The following is a 16,599-nucleotide window of genomic DNA, read 5'->3' as shown; positions in this document are numbered from 1 at the left end:
GTGATAAGTGTAGTCCACACCTCACCAATCACACATGCTCTGTTATACAGATGCATACATACTCTCTAACACACAGACAGACACACACACAATCACACATGCATGCATGCACGCACGCACGCATGCACACACACACACACACACACACACACACTCACACACACACACACACACACACACACACCATGAAATGAATCATGGACATGAATAATCCGTTTTTGAGGCTTGGAATACGGTGTTTACATGAGCACAGATAAATCAAATATTCATATTCCCCTGATGATATATACCAGTAACCTGACTTCTGCATTCTAGTCATGTTTACAAAAACAAGCCCTTCAAACGCTGTACAAATGTTCATTTACGACCCCTTCACAACAGCTCATTTCTTCTCTGCTGCGATTGCCAACTCCAGCTGTCTTCTCTGGGCTCATCCACATACTGAGCTGTTCCTGAAAGGAGCTATACCTTCCTCCGCACCGGTGCCAGCCTGTCACGTAGGACAGGGGGGCATTGGAGGAACATACACGGCCCCTTTTCTTACTGAAAGACAAAACTCTACTTCTTCATTACTCCTGAGGCGAGATGCTTTTGCTGCCACCATTGTATTTCTGATACGTCACTTGGCTGAATACGTACCTACGCACATAGTTGACGGCACTCAGTAGACCGGGAAAAGGTGGATACATGCTGTAGTATCCTGGTTTCTGTTGGAGTACTCCAGGTAACATATTCTGGTTTCTCATAAATGCAATAAGGGTTTATCCAGGTTTCTGAAAACAGGAAATGGCGTTTACATGTTTAAATTCATAAACAGCATACTCCAATAACTCGATCACACACAGGATATTCATGTACAAGGCACACAGATACCTCACAGTCTGCCCTGCAGGATACAGTGCAGGGCAGACTGAAATGGATATATTCAGAGCAAAGAATCAATGTCAGTTAACCTGGGATGAGTATTTTGTTCATGGCTGGCTGCTCTGCTCTGTTGCCCTACAGTATCAGTAACTCCTGTATCATTACCAAGGGCTTCAGTAAATGTCAAAGATATACAACAAACAGGGAAGCTCAGGGTGCATCTTGACATGCAAACATCCCATTATGGCAATTGCAGGTTACAAGTGACACTAAAGAGTAGCAGTCCACCTCTATACTGTTTGCTTCCATCCATTATATCCAGATACATCCATCTATTAACCCCCTACAAAAAGGTCACAGTGAGAGTTCTTTGTCTGAAATATCCATGCGTACCCTCACAACACATTTTGCATTTTCCTGAACTGGCAGTTCAGGGTACGTGACCCAGTTATTCACCTCCAGTTCACTTCTATATAAGTGAAGGGGCAAATAAAACTTTCGATTTTGGTGGCAAAGCAAATTCGTGTGGAAATTTGGTGAACTTTGATCACCGAAGTGGTCTAACTGCTGTGTCTGACCAGCTCGTATCGCTTTGGCAGTTGATGGTCACTAGCCTGCATTTAGATGTTGCTGGTATGGTAGCAGATTAAATAATACCTAATTAATAACTCAATATTATGCGTCATAAACACATGCGTTGGTATTATGATACTTTCAGACACAATGAATTATACTGTAGAATAGACTATAAAGACCACTGAGCACCACTCCTCTAAGAAAAAAGAGATTTGATAGCCAATTGATGACAGTACAGTGACAAACTATTTCATCCACACAGAGTCAAGTTCTTTACAAATGAAGATTATTGAACTAATTACTACAAAACTAAACTCATAGACGGACAAACACATGAATAAATGATGAATTAATACAACAATGAACAAATTATGAATATAAGCGGACCACCGTGTAGGAGGAGAATTAGTGAACTATACCTTTGATTGAGGCTTACAGATTTGATTGATTTTGAATAGATCAAAGCACCGATCAGTGTAACAAGCACCAGGGAGAATTATGAAGCAATCCCAATATTCAGCCTAATTCTAGATTTTAAGGGACATCTGAAGTTTATCAATCAACACTTATTCATTTCTTGAATTAGATTTTAGCATCAAGCATCTGACATCAACTCATGAACACATGAAAATGTATTGTGTCACCGTCCGATGGGCAGAAGACGGGAGGAGCTGTTCAGCAGGGTGTGGCGTGGTTGAAGTTCCTTCTGGAGCTCTCAAGCCTTTTAAAACTGCTTTCCCACGTTGCGATTCGGCTTAAATCAAATTTCTTCATCTCTCTCCCTCTCAAAGCCGGCAGCTGAAGGGGCCATCTTCAGCCCTTCTCTTGCCAGAGGTCACTGTAGCAGCGCCTGCCACATTAAGGATCTTTTCGCTCAAGTCTCTTTACTCTTTAGTTGCTGGTTCAGCTTTCAACACATTTGTGCAGGATGCCGTAGAGCTGCTGCAGTGTTCTGCAGTAGACGATTTAGAGTCACAGACAAAGGCAGCATGCCAAAACTGAGTTCTTTAATCTTGGTCATACTGGAACACAGATTTGGAACAAAAGCAAAAGACTGTTTCTTCTGAATTCTCTGGTTAATATCTTCTGAAAAGGGGCGGTGTTTTAGGGTCTGTGGCGTGCAGACTACACTCCTCCCTCTTCACCTTCTCCTGTTTCAATAATTTGATTCTAATGTAATAAAGTTTGCTACAAATTTGATTCTTGCATGGTTGCAAATATGGCGCTATGAAGTTCTGATCGATACCAAACACAGAATAAACAGGGTATTGTGTACATATAGTAGGCTATTAATACATAATATAACAGACCAAGTTAAATGTTAAGAATTGCAATCCTGGACACTTTGATCCCCATGCATCTTTCCACACATATGTATGTATATATGTACAGCAAAGAGAAACAACAAGCTATAATAACAAAATACATGCCAATTGGTTAGTATTCTTATGTCCCTGCTTGTGCTCCTCTACCTCAGAGAGGAGGGGCAGGAGGTCATAAATCCTAGTTGTACTGCAGGAAAGAACTGAACACAGACGAAGAGTTGTACACAGCTGATAATCATGAACTAGTGTAACACTGGTAGATTAGGATCAAATATAATTTAGTATAAAGGACAATTATAAAACAGAGGCATGAACACTATTGCATAAGTTAAGTAACCATACGTTTTTCGTAAACTACTTATGATTAATTATCTATTCATATGAATAGCTTATGGGAGTTATGTAATGTGAGAAGTACTGAAATTAATACCAAACTAAGTAGCTACGACATAATTCTTATCTTTCCAATGGTTAAAGCGACATGACATAAGTCTAAACACATGGCATCTTCATTCTGATTAAATGTACTTATGGCAGGGGACAGGGGACTTACTTTATATTAAACCTCGCTCTGAAAAGGAAACATAACTTCAAAACTAAGTTAGTTTAACATGGCATATTGATGGACATACGTTTTCATTGTGAAAGTTCAGTGTGAGTTCTCATAAGCTGGTCAGCTGCTTGTTTTTGGTGTCATTCAGTCTCTTTGTTTTTCCTCTGTGGGCCTATAAGTAGGTTTTGAGCTGTTTCCTAAAACTGTCAACGAAAGTCACTTGTATTAAACCTTTGGTGCATAACGACAAAAAGCTGCTCACCATTGTAAGTCATGTTTGGTATATTGAGCAAGCCGGTGCTAGATGACCTTGGGGAGCGGTTTGGAACAAATTCAGATAAGCAATCAGAGAGGTATGAAAGTGCTAAACCATTTAGGGCCTTTAAAACAATTAAAAATAATCTAAAATGCTACCCTGTGGAGTTTTTTGTAAACAAACTAAATGTTACTTTACTTTTCATTTACTGTTTCTCAATAAAAATGATTTGTGTCTGTCCTTCAGGCCTAATAAATGTGTTGAATGTCCTTCCTCAAGAATCACTCTCGAGTCACTATATAGTGCACTATATTTAAGCTCTGCCATTTTATTTGACTCTCTGAAGTTTTTGTGCTTTATCCTGCCTTTATAAATTCTCACAATGGAACAAAAAAGTAGTGTCTATGCCCAAACTAATGCACATCAATTTATATGATTTTACAAAATATGACAGAATCCAATGTGTATGATAGTTTATGAAATGACATTGTTTTTAACGCCGTAAACGGTGACAGAAGGGGGCAGCAACGGTTAAGTTTAGGCGACAAAAGGTGACCGTTAAGTTCTACCACAAAAACGAGTTGGTTAAGATTACAAAAAAAAGCTATGGTTTGGCTTCGTACTTCCTGGACACGAGCACCAGTGCCCCAGCTGAAAGTCCTGTGTTTTGGGGCCCAACCACCATGACGAAACCCCTCCCTGCGCAGATTTCTTCTTTGCTCTGGCCGTTATTTCTACACTAATAAATATGTGGATTACATGCGTATTACAGTACTTTACTTATCATAGTTATATAGGCCAATTTATTAGGTACCTTGCTAGTACCGGGTTGGTCCCCCTTTTGCCTTCAGAACTGCTTTAATCCTTCGTGGCATAGATTCAACAAGGTACTGGAAACATTCCTCAGAGAGTTTGGTCCATATTGACATGATGGGATCACGCAGTTGCTGCAGATTTGCCAGCTGCACATCCATGATGCAAATCTCCCGTTGGTACTAATGGGCCCAAAGTGTGCCAAGAAAATATCCCCCACACCATTATACCACTACCAGCAGCCTGAACCGTTGATAAAAGGCAGGATGGATCAATCCTTTCATGTTGTTGATGGCAAATTCTGACCCTACCATCTGAATGTCGCATCAGAAATCGATACTCATCAGACCAGGCAACGTTTTTCCAATCTTCTATTGTCCAATCTTGGTGAGCCTGTGCCAATTGTAGCCTCAGTTTCCTGTTCTTAGCTGACAGGAGTGGCACCCGGTGTGGTCTTCAGCTGCTGTAGCCCATCCGCCTCAAGGTTCGACGTGTTGTGTGTTCAGAGATGCTCTTCTGCATACCTCGGTTGTAACGAGTGGTTATTTGAGTTACTGTTGCCTTTCAACGAGGCATTTGTGCCCACAGAAGAGCTTGTTGGATATTTTCTCTTTTTCTGACCATTCTCTGTAAACCCTAGAGATGGTTGTGCGTGAAAATCCCAGTAGATCAGCAGTTTCTGAAATACTCAGACCAGCCCGACTGGCACCAAAAACCATGCCACATTCAAAGTCACTTAAATCACCAGAAATTTGCGTTAACGGGCAGTTGGACAGGTGTACCTAATAAAGTGGCCGGTGAGTGTATACAAGTAGTGAATGAAATTTCTGCTTACAATGCCTCAATTCAGTGGCATACATTTTAAAGATGCAAATTGCCTTTGGTTGACTCTATATCTGTCAGTCATTGATCAGTGATTAAGCTACAAGAAGCAAACAAACTCTTTCAAGCATTACCCCAGAGTGCTACTAGTCGGCAAAACTCTGCAGGGTACCTTTAATCATTTGTAATATTTTTTGAAAGGCATACCACATTATAGTTGTCCATTAAAGCTTTGTGTGTGTGTGTGTGTATGTGTGTGTGTGTGTGTGTGTGTGTGTGTGTGTGTGTGTGTGTGTGTGTGTGTGTGTGTGTGTGTGTGTGTGTGTGTGTGTGCGTGTGTGTGTGTGTGTGTGTGTGTGTGTGTATATGTGTGTGTGCGTGTGTGTGTGTATACAGGTGTTCTCTGATGGGTTTTGACCTCAATCGCCACTGGCAGGATCCCTCTCCATGGGCCCACCCCACGCTGCATGCTGTCAAACAACTCATAGTGCAAATGAGTCAAGACCCGGTGAGTAAGCACGTGCACACACACACACACACACACACACGCACACACACACACACACACACACTTTATGCACACATGTCCTCCATACTGTGCTCAACATTGCTTCTCCACAGTAATGTCTGCTGGTCCCAAGAACCGTTTTCTGCCTCCCTGCTTGGTTCAGCATGTTCCTCCAATCTGTGTTTAGGGTGTGTGTGCACTGGGGAGCAGGGATAGGCTGGTCAGCACCTCTAGAATGTCAGCTTGGCTCTCGTGGCCATTCAAAACATATTACTGAAGCAAGTCTCTAGCTCTACTGTAACTTTTTCCTTCTCCAGTATGAATCTTTCAGTCAGAGGGAGGCTACACAGGCAGGCCAGGGTTTTTTCTCTTTGTTCCTGATGTTAATTATAAGCAGAGCGGTAGGTTGGTGGGATTATTGAAGGTCAGTTTGTGTCCTGGGAATACTCTGCCCTTTTGTACACTCCTCTAATCCTGATAAGAGAGGGAGCGGGCTGGGGCGGGATGCAGGGCAGGCCAGAGATGGGGTGAGGCGCGGGTCTGGCATTGGGCAGATTAACCTTTTCCCCCGGCACTGACACGCTGATCGATAGACTCTGTCATGGCAGGGTGATCCACTCATGCCTGTCATTCACACACACAGACACACGCAAAAACACACTGAGCTAACAGACACATACACATACTAACACTCTCGCATCACATAACGATAATACTGCAATGCACAGACAAACAGGTGTTCTCAAATAATTTTCTTCTGCCAGCAGAGGTATTTTCTCTATCAGATGCATACTTTTACAAATAAATTGTAACTATCAAACCCTTATATACATAGAGGAGTGGTTCCTCTTAGGATCAGATTTTCACCATACGTTGCTATAGCCTAATGAAATAATGAATCGCCTGCCACCACAGTGACTTTGACTTGTTGGGTAAATGCAGCCTCCAGTCAACACAGTATTGGCCCATATGTTCCCTAAGTCCACTCCTGCTGCTCCGATGCCTCCCCTTCCCTCTTCGTCACTGTTAATAACCATCTCACCAGGACTTGCCCCCCCCCCCCCATGATTGCCTTTAGTCTTACAGAGTTAATTTGGAGGCTTGGGCAACCTCTCCTCTTCTGTCTCTCTCTCGCCACAGCCAGTTAATCCCATCAGACACACTACTCATGTCTAGGGCTCCCAGATGCCAGTTTCAATGCCAACACTGCAGCAGCCAGGAGGCCATGTGCTGCTGCCCTCCATTCATGCTCCTCTCACACAGTGGGCATAGAGTCTAATGAGGCTACCAGAGTTGGAGGGTTCCGCTGGAGGACTCCATTAAGAGAAGATCAGCAGCAGCTACAGCAGAACAGTTGGGCTAAACTAGCATATGTGGCCCCTTTACTAGCTGATAACTCGCTGTGGTCAGTTGTTTAAAAGCTAGTAGACCGAGAGGAAGCTGGTCCTTATCAACCCTCAGGTGATATTTCATACTGTACCCGACAATTGTACTAAAAACTAGAGTTTGCAAGTAAGGGGTGGGTAGCTCTGAATCCAACGCAGATACATTAATCTGCTAATCATTTGTCAGAGAAAGACATTAGCCTATACGTTATGATGTTCATGTGTCTGAAATTGTATTCAAGTACCCGCCCTAAAGTGTGAAGAACAGTTACCAGAGATTCAGCGAATCACTGACTGAGTGGGTGGCAAGTGGCTGTGGGCTGCAAGCTAATATAGCTTTATTAGCAGCCCTGTTTTATCATATTAATGTTGTTGTTGCTTGTGCTGTTAAATTATGAAAGTATGTTAGAAAAACAGGATGCTGTACCAGGACAAATACAATAAAAGTTAAGGGTGTCTGTAGGCTACAATAAATTGTAATGGACTGTTCCTGATAAGCACAGTTAAATCGGACAATCGTTACATTCCCTCAATTTTTCTCAATTCACAACATATTGCAATAATCCTTGTCTTACACTGATTGAGGGGAATCAACCCAACAAAGCCCAACATCCACAGTTCTGGGCATAAGGCATCATAATTCAAAGTCAACTTGCCCTCTGTTGCACAAAGGAGCCCATTCAGTTTGAAACCCCATCGACCATTCTTGTGACAGACACCCTCGTCACTCCAAAGCGATTCTCCATCATTGTGAATTCAACAGCTCTCTCTTTCTGCTGGGAAAATAGCTTCCTTGTTCTGTTCAGGCAATAACTTCAATAACTGGCTGCGAGTTCCCAGACAAGTGCCATTTAAATCAAAGCTTGTTGCAGGAGCAATCTAAGCGGCATTGGTATTGATGGCTCGAAAATTTTATTTGACAAATATTTGTATATAAATTCAACACCGCTCAGAACATTTGCGCTCACTAGTCTTTATGCAATCTCTGTCCTGAACAAGAAATCAGTTTAAAATCAGTGACTTAAAGTCCCGTCAGCCAGCTCACTTGGAACTGTTATATTAATATATGAATACAGAGTATGTACAGTTACAGTTCAGCATCAAGGCTATACATGCATTGCTCCTCATGACATAGTCTGCACAGAGATTGAGAAATAATGATAACACATATTCCCCCTTCAGAGAAATTAATTAAAAGCCTACAGGTGGATCGTGGGGCGGGAAGATCACACTGAATGCATTACTACGTAGCTGAAAATAGTTTTTAAAAGTGCATTCATGAGGGGCTTACGCACGCATAATTTATCCTGTTTGAGTAATGTATGTGTAAAGTGCAGTTGTAGAGGTTTAAAGATTATTTAACTTTGTGGTGAGTACCACCCATAGGCACTTAGGAAGTATAAAGAGACAGTCTTATGTGTTGTTGTTTTTTGTCTTTTCATGGAATTTTATTGATAATAAGAAAAATCTGAAAAAGGCCCCTTGTGGCTGTGTAACCCCCAGCTAAAAATGCCGCTGCTTTGTCATCGCCCCTTGGCGTCTGATACCCAGACTCAAGGCTCTTTAGCATCTGTATGATGCAAAGCACAGTATTTGACGGCCAACCGGTTGTTACTGTCCCTACCCAATCCATACCAGAAACCTGATCCATCTTTAACATTTACCATGACCACAGGACTATCCTGATCATAGCAGTGTCTGACAAATCCGTCCCGATATTGTCCAGAGTTTCCCTTTCATACATGTAGCCCACAACAGGAGATTGTCTGATGCATTCTCACTAACTGGAATTATGCCATTTGCTTTAGGCGAGGAGTGCCGCCAGGTTGAGTTTGCAGGAGGCAGGACATGATGTGGATTGCACTGCAGCCACGTTGCCAGTTCATAATTTGGTCATTAACAAGTGTCTTGCCGTTCCTTGAATTTTTCTGATGATTTTGGCATCAGAGCCTACAGGCATAAATTCCTGTTTTCATCTTTCTAGTTAAACATTTTTGTTGCTGTCTTTGTATAAATCTCCTTTCTTCTTCACCCTTGGATGTTTGTTTTCATCCGGTTTCGTCAAGTCGTTTGATAGAAACGTCATCACGCTCACTTGCTCTCTGTAAATTCTCTACGCAATGAGCTGCTCTATTCACACACTGGCTCAATCGGAGATTACACAGGATTTGTACGTGGAAGCTGGCAGGGTAAACTCTGTTTGAAAGCCAAACCAAATGATTTGTTCTCACATACATCCCCGTCGGGTAATGTCTTGATAATATCAGGTTTGCAGAGCATGTGTGAAATGGGCTTCAGAGACCCAGGTGGTTTAGGAGTTAGTGGGCCAGTTCGTGGAGTGAATATTGGGCTAATATTCATCAGGTGACAAGGACCAGGACTCCACTGGGATGATCACGTTGTACTGTGCCTGCTGGTTGCGTAATAGAGCAATTATTTGCTACCATGTGTACCCCAGGAGCAGCTGTGCAGCTGGTAGTAAATACAAGTTCTGTTGGTGAGGTTGTTTGTTTTTATACCGGTCCAAACGGGCTTACATATTTTTCACATAATAAATACAATGTGAAATGTAAAATAGAGGCGTGATCAAGTACAGCCATTGTCGTGAAAGGCAACTAAGCACATGCCCATAAACTTGCTGTAAACTTCCTCTCCATCCATCTGAAGGCAAGCTTGGTCAAGCTGTTTCATACAATTCCATCATTTACCATCTGCAGCTGAACATTGGTCAGCAGGGGAAATGGCTGAAAGAGTCAGTGATGCAAGGAGCTATAATCTGTTCCCAAGCTACCCTGTTGTTTGTTTTGAAAAGAGAGAAACAGAGAGGGAGAAAAAAAAGAAACGAGACCAAGGAAACAAATGGACCCATCTCCTTCCTAAAGCGTTGCTTTTCCAGCTCATTTATCAAAAGCAGGAGAAGAATTCTTTTTGATTGGCTGATTACCAGAAGCATCCATCACTCGCCGACATATCCCCACCAATTTGACACTGCCATTTTGGATAATTTGTTAAGGATGGCAAAGAGGTCACTGATGCCTTGTCTTCTTTTTGACCTTTTTTAATGTTAGAAAATTAATTTTCTGTCTGAAACAAATGTATTGGGTCCCGTTACAGCACCTAGATGAATAATTTTGCACCTTGGCATCCTCCCTAATGCTCTCCTTCTGTGGCTCCTACAGTTTTTCTGTCTCGCTTTCTTTCTTCAATGGTCAGATATGCATTATACTGTATGTGTAAAGTCGGGATCTCTCTGTGTGTTTTGTGTCTTATTCTCTGCCTCCCTGTCTGTGTCTCTCTTCTATCCATGTGCGTTGTCCTCTGGTGTCAGCCAACCATTTCTGATCCATTTCTGAGACTTATGGCCAATTTTTCCCCATCATCCCTGCGACGTTTCAATCCCTCCATCATCCCTATTTTTAGTCTCACTCCGCTGGAAGCTGAATTGTCTGCTTTTCACAGGAAGATACAGATTAATCTCTCACACTCTGGCAATGTTATGCCTTTTTTATCAGCGTCGTTCAGGGGCTTTTACCGTATCTTAATTCTTTACATAATTGTTCAAATTATTTTGTTCAGTGCCTCCCCTCTTGCTCATCTTTGCTGTCTTTTCTTAGCAGCTCTTCCTGTCTCTGCCTATCATCATCCTTTTCTTCTCCTTCACCTGGCAGGCCTTCCCAACAGATGTGGCACTAACAGGCCTGAAGCAGAGGGCTGCCTGCGCCCGTTCAGGCTGATTACAAGTCACCTCTGTGTTCATAAACAGACAAATACTGCCATCAATTTGAGAGCACAGTACAGACTGAGGGGAAGGAGGGGGGGGGCAATGAGAGAGGCAGAGACAGACGGAGGGAGAGTTTTGTGTCATTTACTCTCGTCCATGAAGCAGGTCATGCCATCTGCCATGTTCTGTCACTGCTACATCATTAGAGGGTCACTGACCATGTGCCCCCATGACCTGAATTGGCTTCCCTAACTAATGAAATGTTGGGTAGAGTTTAGAGTTTACAGATATGACGGCTTTATTTTCCATCCTTTTTGTGTGGGACTGTTTGACTCGTTATGAATGTTTGGTGCTCACACAGTGCCACTCTTGCTTTCACTGCCCATATGTAATTAATACCTTTATTTATTATGAATTAATGAGTTGCCTATAAGTTAGAATTGACCGTCTCTAACTGTTACTTTCCCCCAGTCATACGTCATACCACAGAGGTAAATCAAACACTGTTCATCTGCCCACACTGCCGACATTGCTGTGATACAGAGCTGGTTTAAAACGGGCAAGGTATTGCTTTTAGATTTATGCGACCCCTCACCGGGATCTCATCAGCTGTAAACAGCCGGAGACGGTTTTTCAACCAACTTGTCAAACTAGCGTTAGCTAAAGTAACTGCCTACAAGTGTCAACCAACAAAATCAGCAGTTGCCAGATAGAAACTAAAAGTGTGGTTTTGTATACCTCTCTATGAATTGTTTTGGAAATGACCAGGAATTTTTAGTGATTCCTCTGCTAATGTCGTTGTAAACTGTGCACGTGCTGTGCAAAAACACAATGCTTCCTAGCAACAGTAACACAGGGAGTGGGGCTTAGTGATCTGTCAATGGCGTCCCTCCAATCATGGGCCTGCTTTCTGCGGCCCACTTCAAAGCCCAGTTGGATTTTGAACATGAAGAAACCTGTCTTCCCTCCCACAGGCATTATACTATTCTAATGTTGAATAATGTGCATTACATGGCAAATAAGTTCAACTTTCTTCTGTTGAACAAGCAGCAGTTTGCCTTCTCCTCAAAAGCTATGCTGCTGATGCCAGGAGCTTTATTCAGGAGCTTGTAATCCTGCTTCAATCAGCTTCTTTTCCTTTCCGTGTAAAGATAAGCCCGGCATTTACGGCACCCCGCACCCCGCTCTAATTAATATGCAGGAGATAAGTACTTGTCTGACAAAATACATTGGGTTGACCTTCTAGGTTTTACACTAAACTGTTTGCGGCCGCTGCAAGTTCACCACAAGTTGAGAGTTCCCTGGAGTTTCTGCAGCGAGATGGGGTTTTTGTTTCTCTCTGAGAGGTTTAATTTGGACAGCTTGCTCTCCCTCTCTGTTTCTCTCTCTCACTCTCTCAAATTGTCTTCTGACTTTCATTCGGCAGTCTCTGTTTCTTAATTGCCCTTAATTGCTTAATTACAATTTCAAATGAACAATTCTGGAGGTCAGAGTGGGTTGTTAATTGAAGCATCAATCACAGTGGTTGGGCCTTCAGAACCCTCTCAGTTTGATTGACAAGGCATTAACTGGGTATTGTAGTCAGCCCGGACATGACACTGTGGGGCTTCATGGCCGATACCGTTTCTACTGCTCCTCTGCTGTGAAGGAGAAACCTTCTGGGTTAGAACCAGGACAGGGACAGACTATACTGAACTTAATCTGGTTTGTGTCTTCACCCACAAGAGACGGATCCTTTACCTTCTCTCTGCGCATGCTCTCTCTGTGTTTGTGTGGGTTTGTTCCAGATGATCTACTTTCACTTCATGAAGACAAATCTCTGTATCAGGTGGCTTGGATGACTGTGTTTGCCTCTCAGTGGACTGGCACACTGTTTTCCATATATGATACACTTTCATGGAAATTACACATTTCAGACCATGCACTGTGGACACTTGCTGATCTCATGGTTTGGGCACATCCATGAAGAAATGGTTTTAACTATTGTCTCTAACTAGTATTTTCTTTATCAACTAATCCTAATCCTAGACTAATATTTTAGTCTATGTTAAATGTTGGGGGGGGGAGGCCCTTCTCAATTTCCCACAATTCAATGTAACACCTTAAAATAACTTATTTTGTCTGACCAAAAGTTAAAGGAAGTTTAATATAATAGACTAAATATTAATATTTGTGAAAATATGCTACAACTAAAAAATCAGTATTTTTGTTGAATGACATTTTGAATTGATTGTCAAATTGTCTGTAGTTTTCTGAGTGGAGCAAAATTTTAATGTGACATAAGAACAGTCACATGAGTAAACATTTTTATAATAATTTTGGACATGGTGTGTCCAGCTCCTTTTGATTCTAAGATCCTGAATAATTAATTGAGTTTCATTTAAATTAAACATGTTCATTGAGTTTGCAGATCAGTTATTCTACGGTATGTAACGGTCACATCTGCTACCAGCAATCTGCCACTTTTGATCACCTGCTTGTCCACCCTCCTCCAATCCATCCACCTCTATCTCCTCGTCCTTTTATTCCTCTTCCTCCTCCCAGCCTCCATGTCCTCCAGAGGGGAGAGACCCAGGTGATTATCAGGCTGGTTTCGTCTAGACCCCGGAACTCCTTCCACCCTCCTCTACCTCTCCCACTAGTCCCCTCTCTTTGTAAGCTTCCCCCATCTCTCTCCCTCCCTCTCCCCTGTTCCTCTTTCTCCATTTTCCCTCTTCCCCTCTTTCTTTTCATCCGCCATCTAACTCTCCCTTTATGTCTCTATATGTATTTCTCCCTCTGTCTGCCACTACCGCTCACTTGGCTGCATTTAGCTTTTTTCTCTCTTGCTCTTTTTCTGTTTTGTTTTTCTGTTGCTTCTCCCTCCTCCCTCGCACTGTCCTCTTATGCCGCCCTCCCCCTCCCCCTCCCCCTCCTCCTCCTCCTCCACCTTCTCTCTGCTGCTGTTCCTCTCCTCTGGGGCTCCATCCATCAGGTTGTCGGGGGCTGCTAGCGGCCGACTCCCAGCCACCATATTTCACCGCCAGCCAGCCAAGCAGCTGACAGCACAGCCACCGCCAGGAAATTGCTTTGGCTGTGAGCGGAATTTCAAACACAGGCACACTGCGTCGCCCAGGCCGCCCAAGCACCGCTTCCCTGTCTCTCTCTCTTTCTCTCCTGTCAATCTCTCTACCCTTCCCTACACACATGCTGATGTCTCTCTGTATCTTTCTCTGTCTTTCTCTCTTTTTTGCTCTCTCTTATGTACTTATTTCCTCTCTTTCTCTCTCTTTAAACCCCTGTATCTATATGTTTTTCTGTTTGCTCTTCCCTACTGCTCTGCCTCTCTTACACACACACAAGCAGTCACAAACTCACATGCATCGTTTTCTCTCTTTGTCTTTTGTCAATCTTTGTTGTTCTTTCTCTCTGCTTTCCCCCCCTCCCTCCCTCTCTCCCCTTCATCTCCCACTATCTCTCCCTCTCCTTTCCATCCTCTCATTCTTCCCCTCTCCTCCTCTTTATGACCCACAGGCAACAAGGTGTGGTGCTGAATGTGTAATGAGCGGTGCTATGGGGGTGGGAGGGGGATAAAGAGAAGGAGGAAGAATAAGAAGAGGGGAAGGATAAAACCAGTTGGAGGAGAATGGAGTGATAAGATAAAGAGAGAGGAGGCAGAGAGGAGGTGCAGGTTGCTGCTTCTCCTGAGTTAAGGGTCAGAAGGTGTGCGTGTGTGTGTGTGTGTGTGTGTGTGTGTGTGTGTGTGTGTGTGTGTGTGTGTGTGTGTGTGTGTGTGTGTGTGTGTGTGTGTGTGTGTGTGTGTGTGTGTGTGTGTGTGTGTGTGTGTGTAATGAGGGGCTTGTATCCCTGCCCTTGTCAGAACCAGTTTAAGATCATTGAAGTGAGGAGGGTTTTTTTTTTTGTATTTTTTTGCCAAGTGAGGTTTTTTTCAAGCCTTCAGTTTCTGTCTTTTTTAAGCTTTAGGATTTATAATAGGGGTTAAAGAAACAGGTCCACCTTTTAAAGAACGGATAGATAGCATATGCAGCAAGATTATAGATCAATCAAAATCACATATGCAACCTGCCTCACCATTCAAATACAAGCAAGATCAGAACATGTACTGTTACAGCTCTGTGGTTAGGTGGGTGAGTTAATCTTAATTTACATGCAGCTAAATGTGACCATATCTAGGAGTATATTAAAGTCTTACAACAATCTTAAGATAGTGCATTGTTTTGTATTTTGGGTTAATATTAGGACATGTAAACATGCTTTAATGTCTAAAAAAACACATTCTTTTTCTCATACTGTCTAAATTTACCTGTATTTAAACCTGACTTCCCCAGATGGATTGATTCGCATAATTCGCATTTTCTTTGCATATCCATCTTGGATCTCTCGGTTGGAGATCTTTTAGGAAGGGGTGGAAATACTGGTTGCTGATTGGATAAACCATCTGTCTATCACAACCTATGTTGGTAAGACAGGCCAATCAACCAATCAGATCAACAAAGCGTATGACGTACTAACAGAGTGTCGAGGCAAAGTAAACAGCATGTTGGTAACTATATTTGCTGTTTGTGTAATGTGAATTTATGGATAAAAGGCCCAGTTTCAGGTGCCCAGTCCGTATTCCAACAAAAGGATCCAAGAGAAAAAAGCATTAGTGAGCGGCTTGCTCAATAGCTGCGCTCATCTCATTTGCGAAAGCCACCATGTTGTTTACACTGAACAGTCGCTTCTCGTTGCGTCCCACATTTTCTCTGACGCAGGTTACCAGACTGATCTGCAAGTAAAATACAATGGAGCTTGCAAGATCAGCATGGTCTCGCGAGGCTACCTGTATTTACCCGTTGTCTGAAACGCTCCATTTTAGCGCCTGTCTTTTTAAGTCCCTTTGCTGAAAAACCTCAGTGTACTCTGATTGGTCAGTGTTTCTGGCATTGGCGCTCTTGGCATCTCTGAACCACCATTGTAGCCAGGGACTGACTGTAGTGGCACTGTAGCAACACTTTCTACCTCTATACAGTATAGTTGTTACATCGCAACCGTAGAGAAGTACTGACAGCTCATATAAAGGCACAGTTTTTGAATATGGGCTGTGTGCGTTGTGGTACTTTGACAGTATTTATATAGCCTTATACTATGTCCTAATAGCATGTGAGCTTCCTTATTATCGCATCGCATTGACGCTCCCTATCCAAACTTACTTCACAAAATGTGTGAAACAAGCTGTAAAATATGCCCCTGAAAAACAGGTACATTTCTCATGCACTAGTGGTCTCACAAAGTGTTTAACAAGGAGCCAGCACCGTTACTGCTACACACACAACCACGCACACAAGTGCAGTGATCCTCATTTCCTCTGAGACTCCTCTGGTTTTACCTTATCTTGCCTTGTTAGCCACAGCAACACCTTTATTTAGGTTTTTGTAGTAAAATGAGGAGGTCTCCGGGAGAACTCCTCATCGTTGTGACCAGTTAGGACATTCCAATAAAAAACAATGTAATCAAACTGATTTTATCACTGATGCTCATTTGCGTCACTTGCGCCGCATGCTGTTAGGATACAGTGTTATAATAAAAAAGAGACAATCTCCCTTTTTATTACATGAGACCTTTAATGTAATTGTTAAATAGTGGTGTATAACTAGAGGACCATTTACACTGATGGTGTGTTGGGGAGATCCATAGAATCTATACAACCCGATTCCACTTTATGATAACATGGCTAACACTATAAAGTATATATGTGCCATTATGCATGTTGTACACTGTTGGTTGTAAGTGTAGG

General features: G+C 42.6%; 1 protein-coding gene across 1 annotated transcript in view; it reads left to right on the top strand.

Annotated features, from left to right (window-relative positions):
* The window catches only part of agbl4 (AGBL carboxypeptidase 4), a gene marked incomplete at both ends in the record, with an annotated part of 285,820 nt that overhangs the window by 256,521 nt on the left and 12,700 nt on the right, over positions 1-16,599 (top strand). Inside the window, one exon of the mRNA XM_083940174.1 lies at positions 5,606-5,717. Within this exon, the coding sequence (XP_083796300.1) occupies positions 5,606-5,717 (112 nt within the window). The remainder of the gene's footprint in view (positions 1-5,605; positions 5,718-16,599) is intronic.

The sequence above is a fragment of the Echiichthys vipera genome, assembly GCF_963691815.1.
Source record: "Echiichthys vipera genome assembly, chromosome: 3".
NCBI lineage: Eukaryota > Metazoa > Chordata > Actinopteri > Perciformes > Trachinidae > Echiichthys > Echiichthys vipera.
This window is presented reverse-complemented; position numbering and strand designations above follow the sequence as displayed.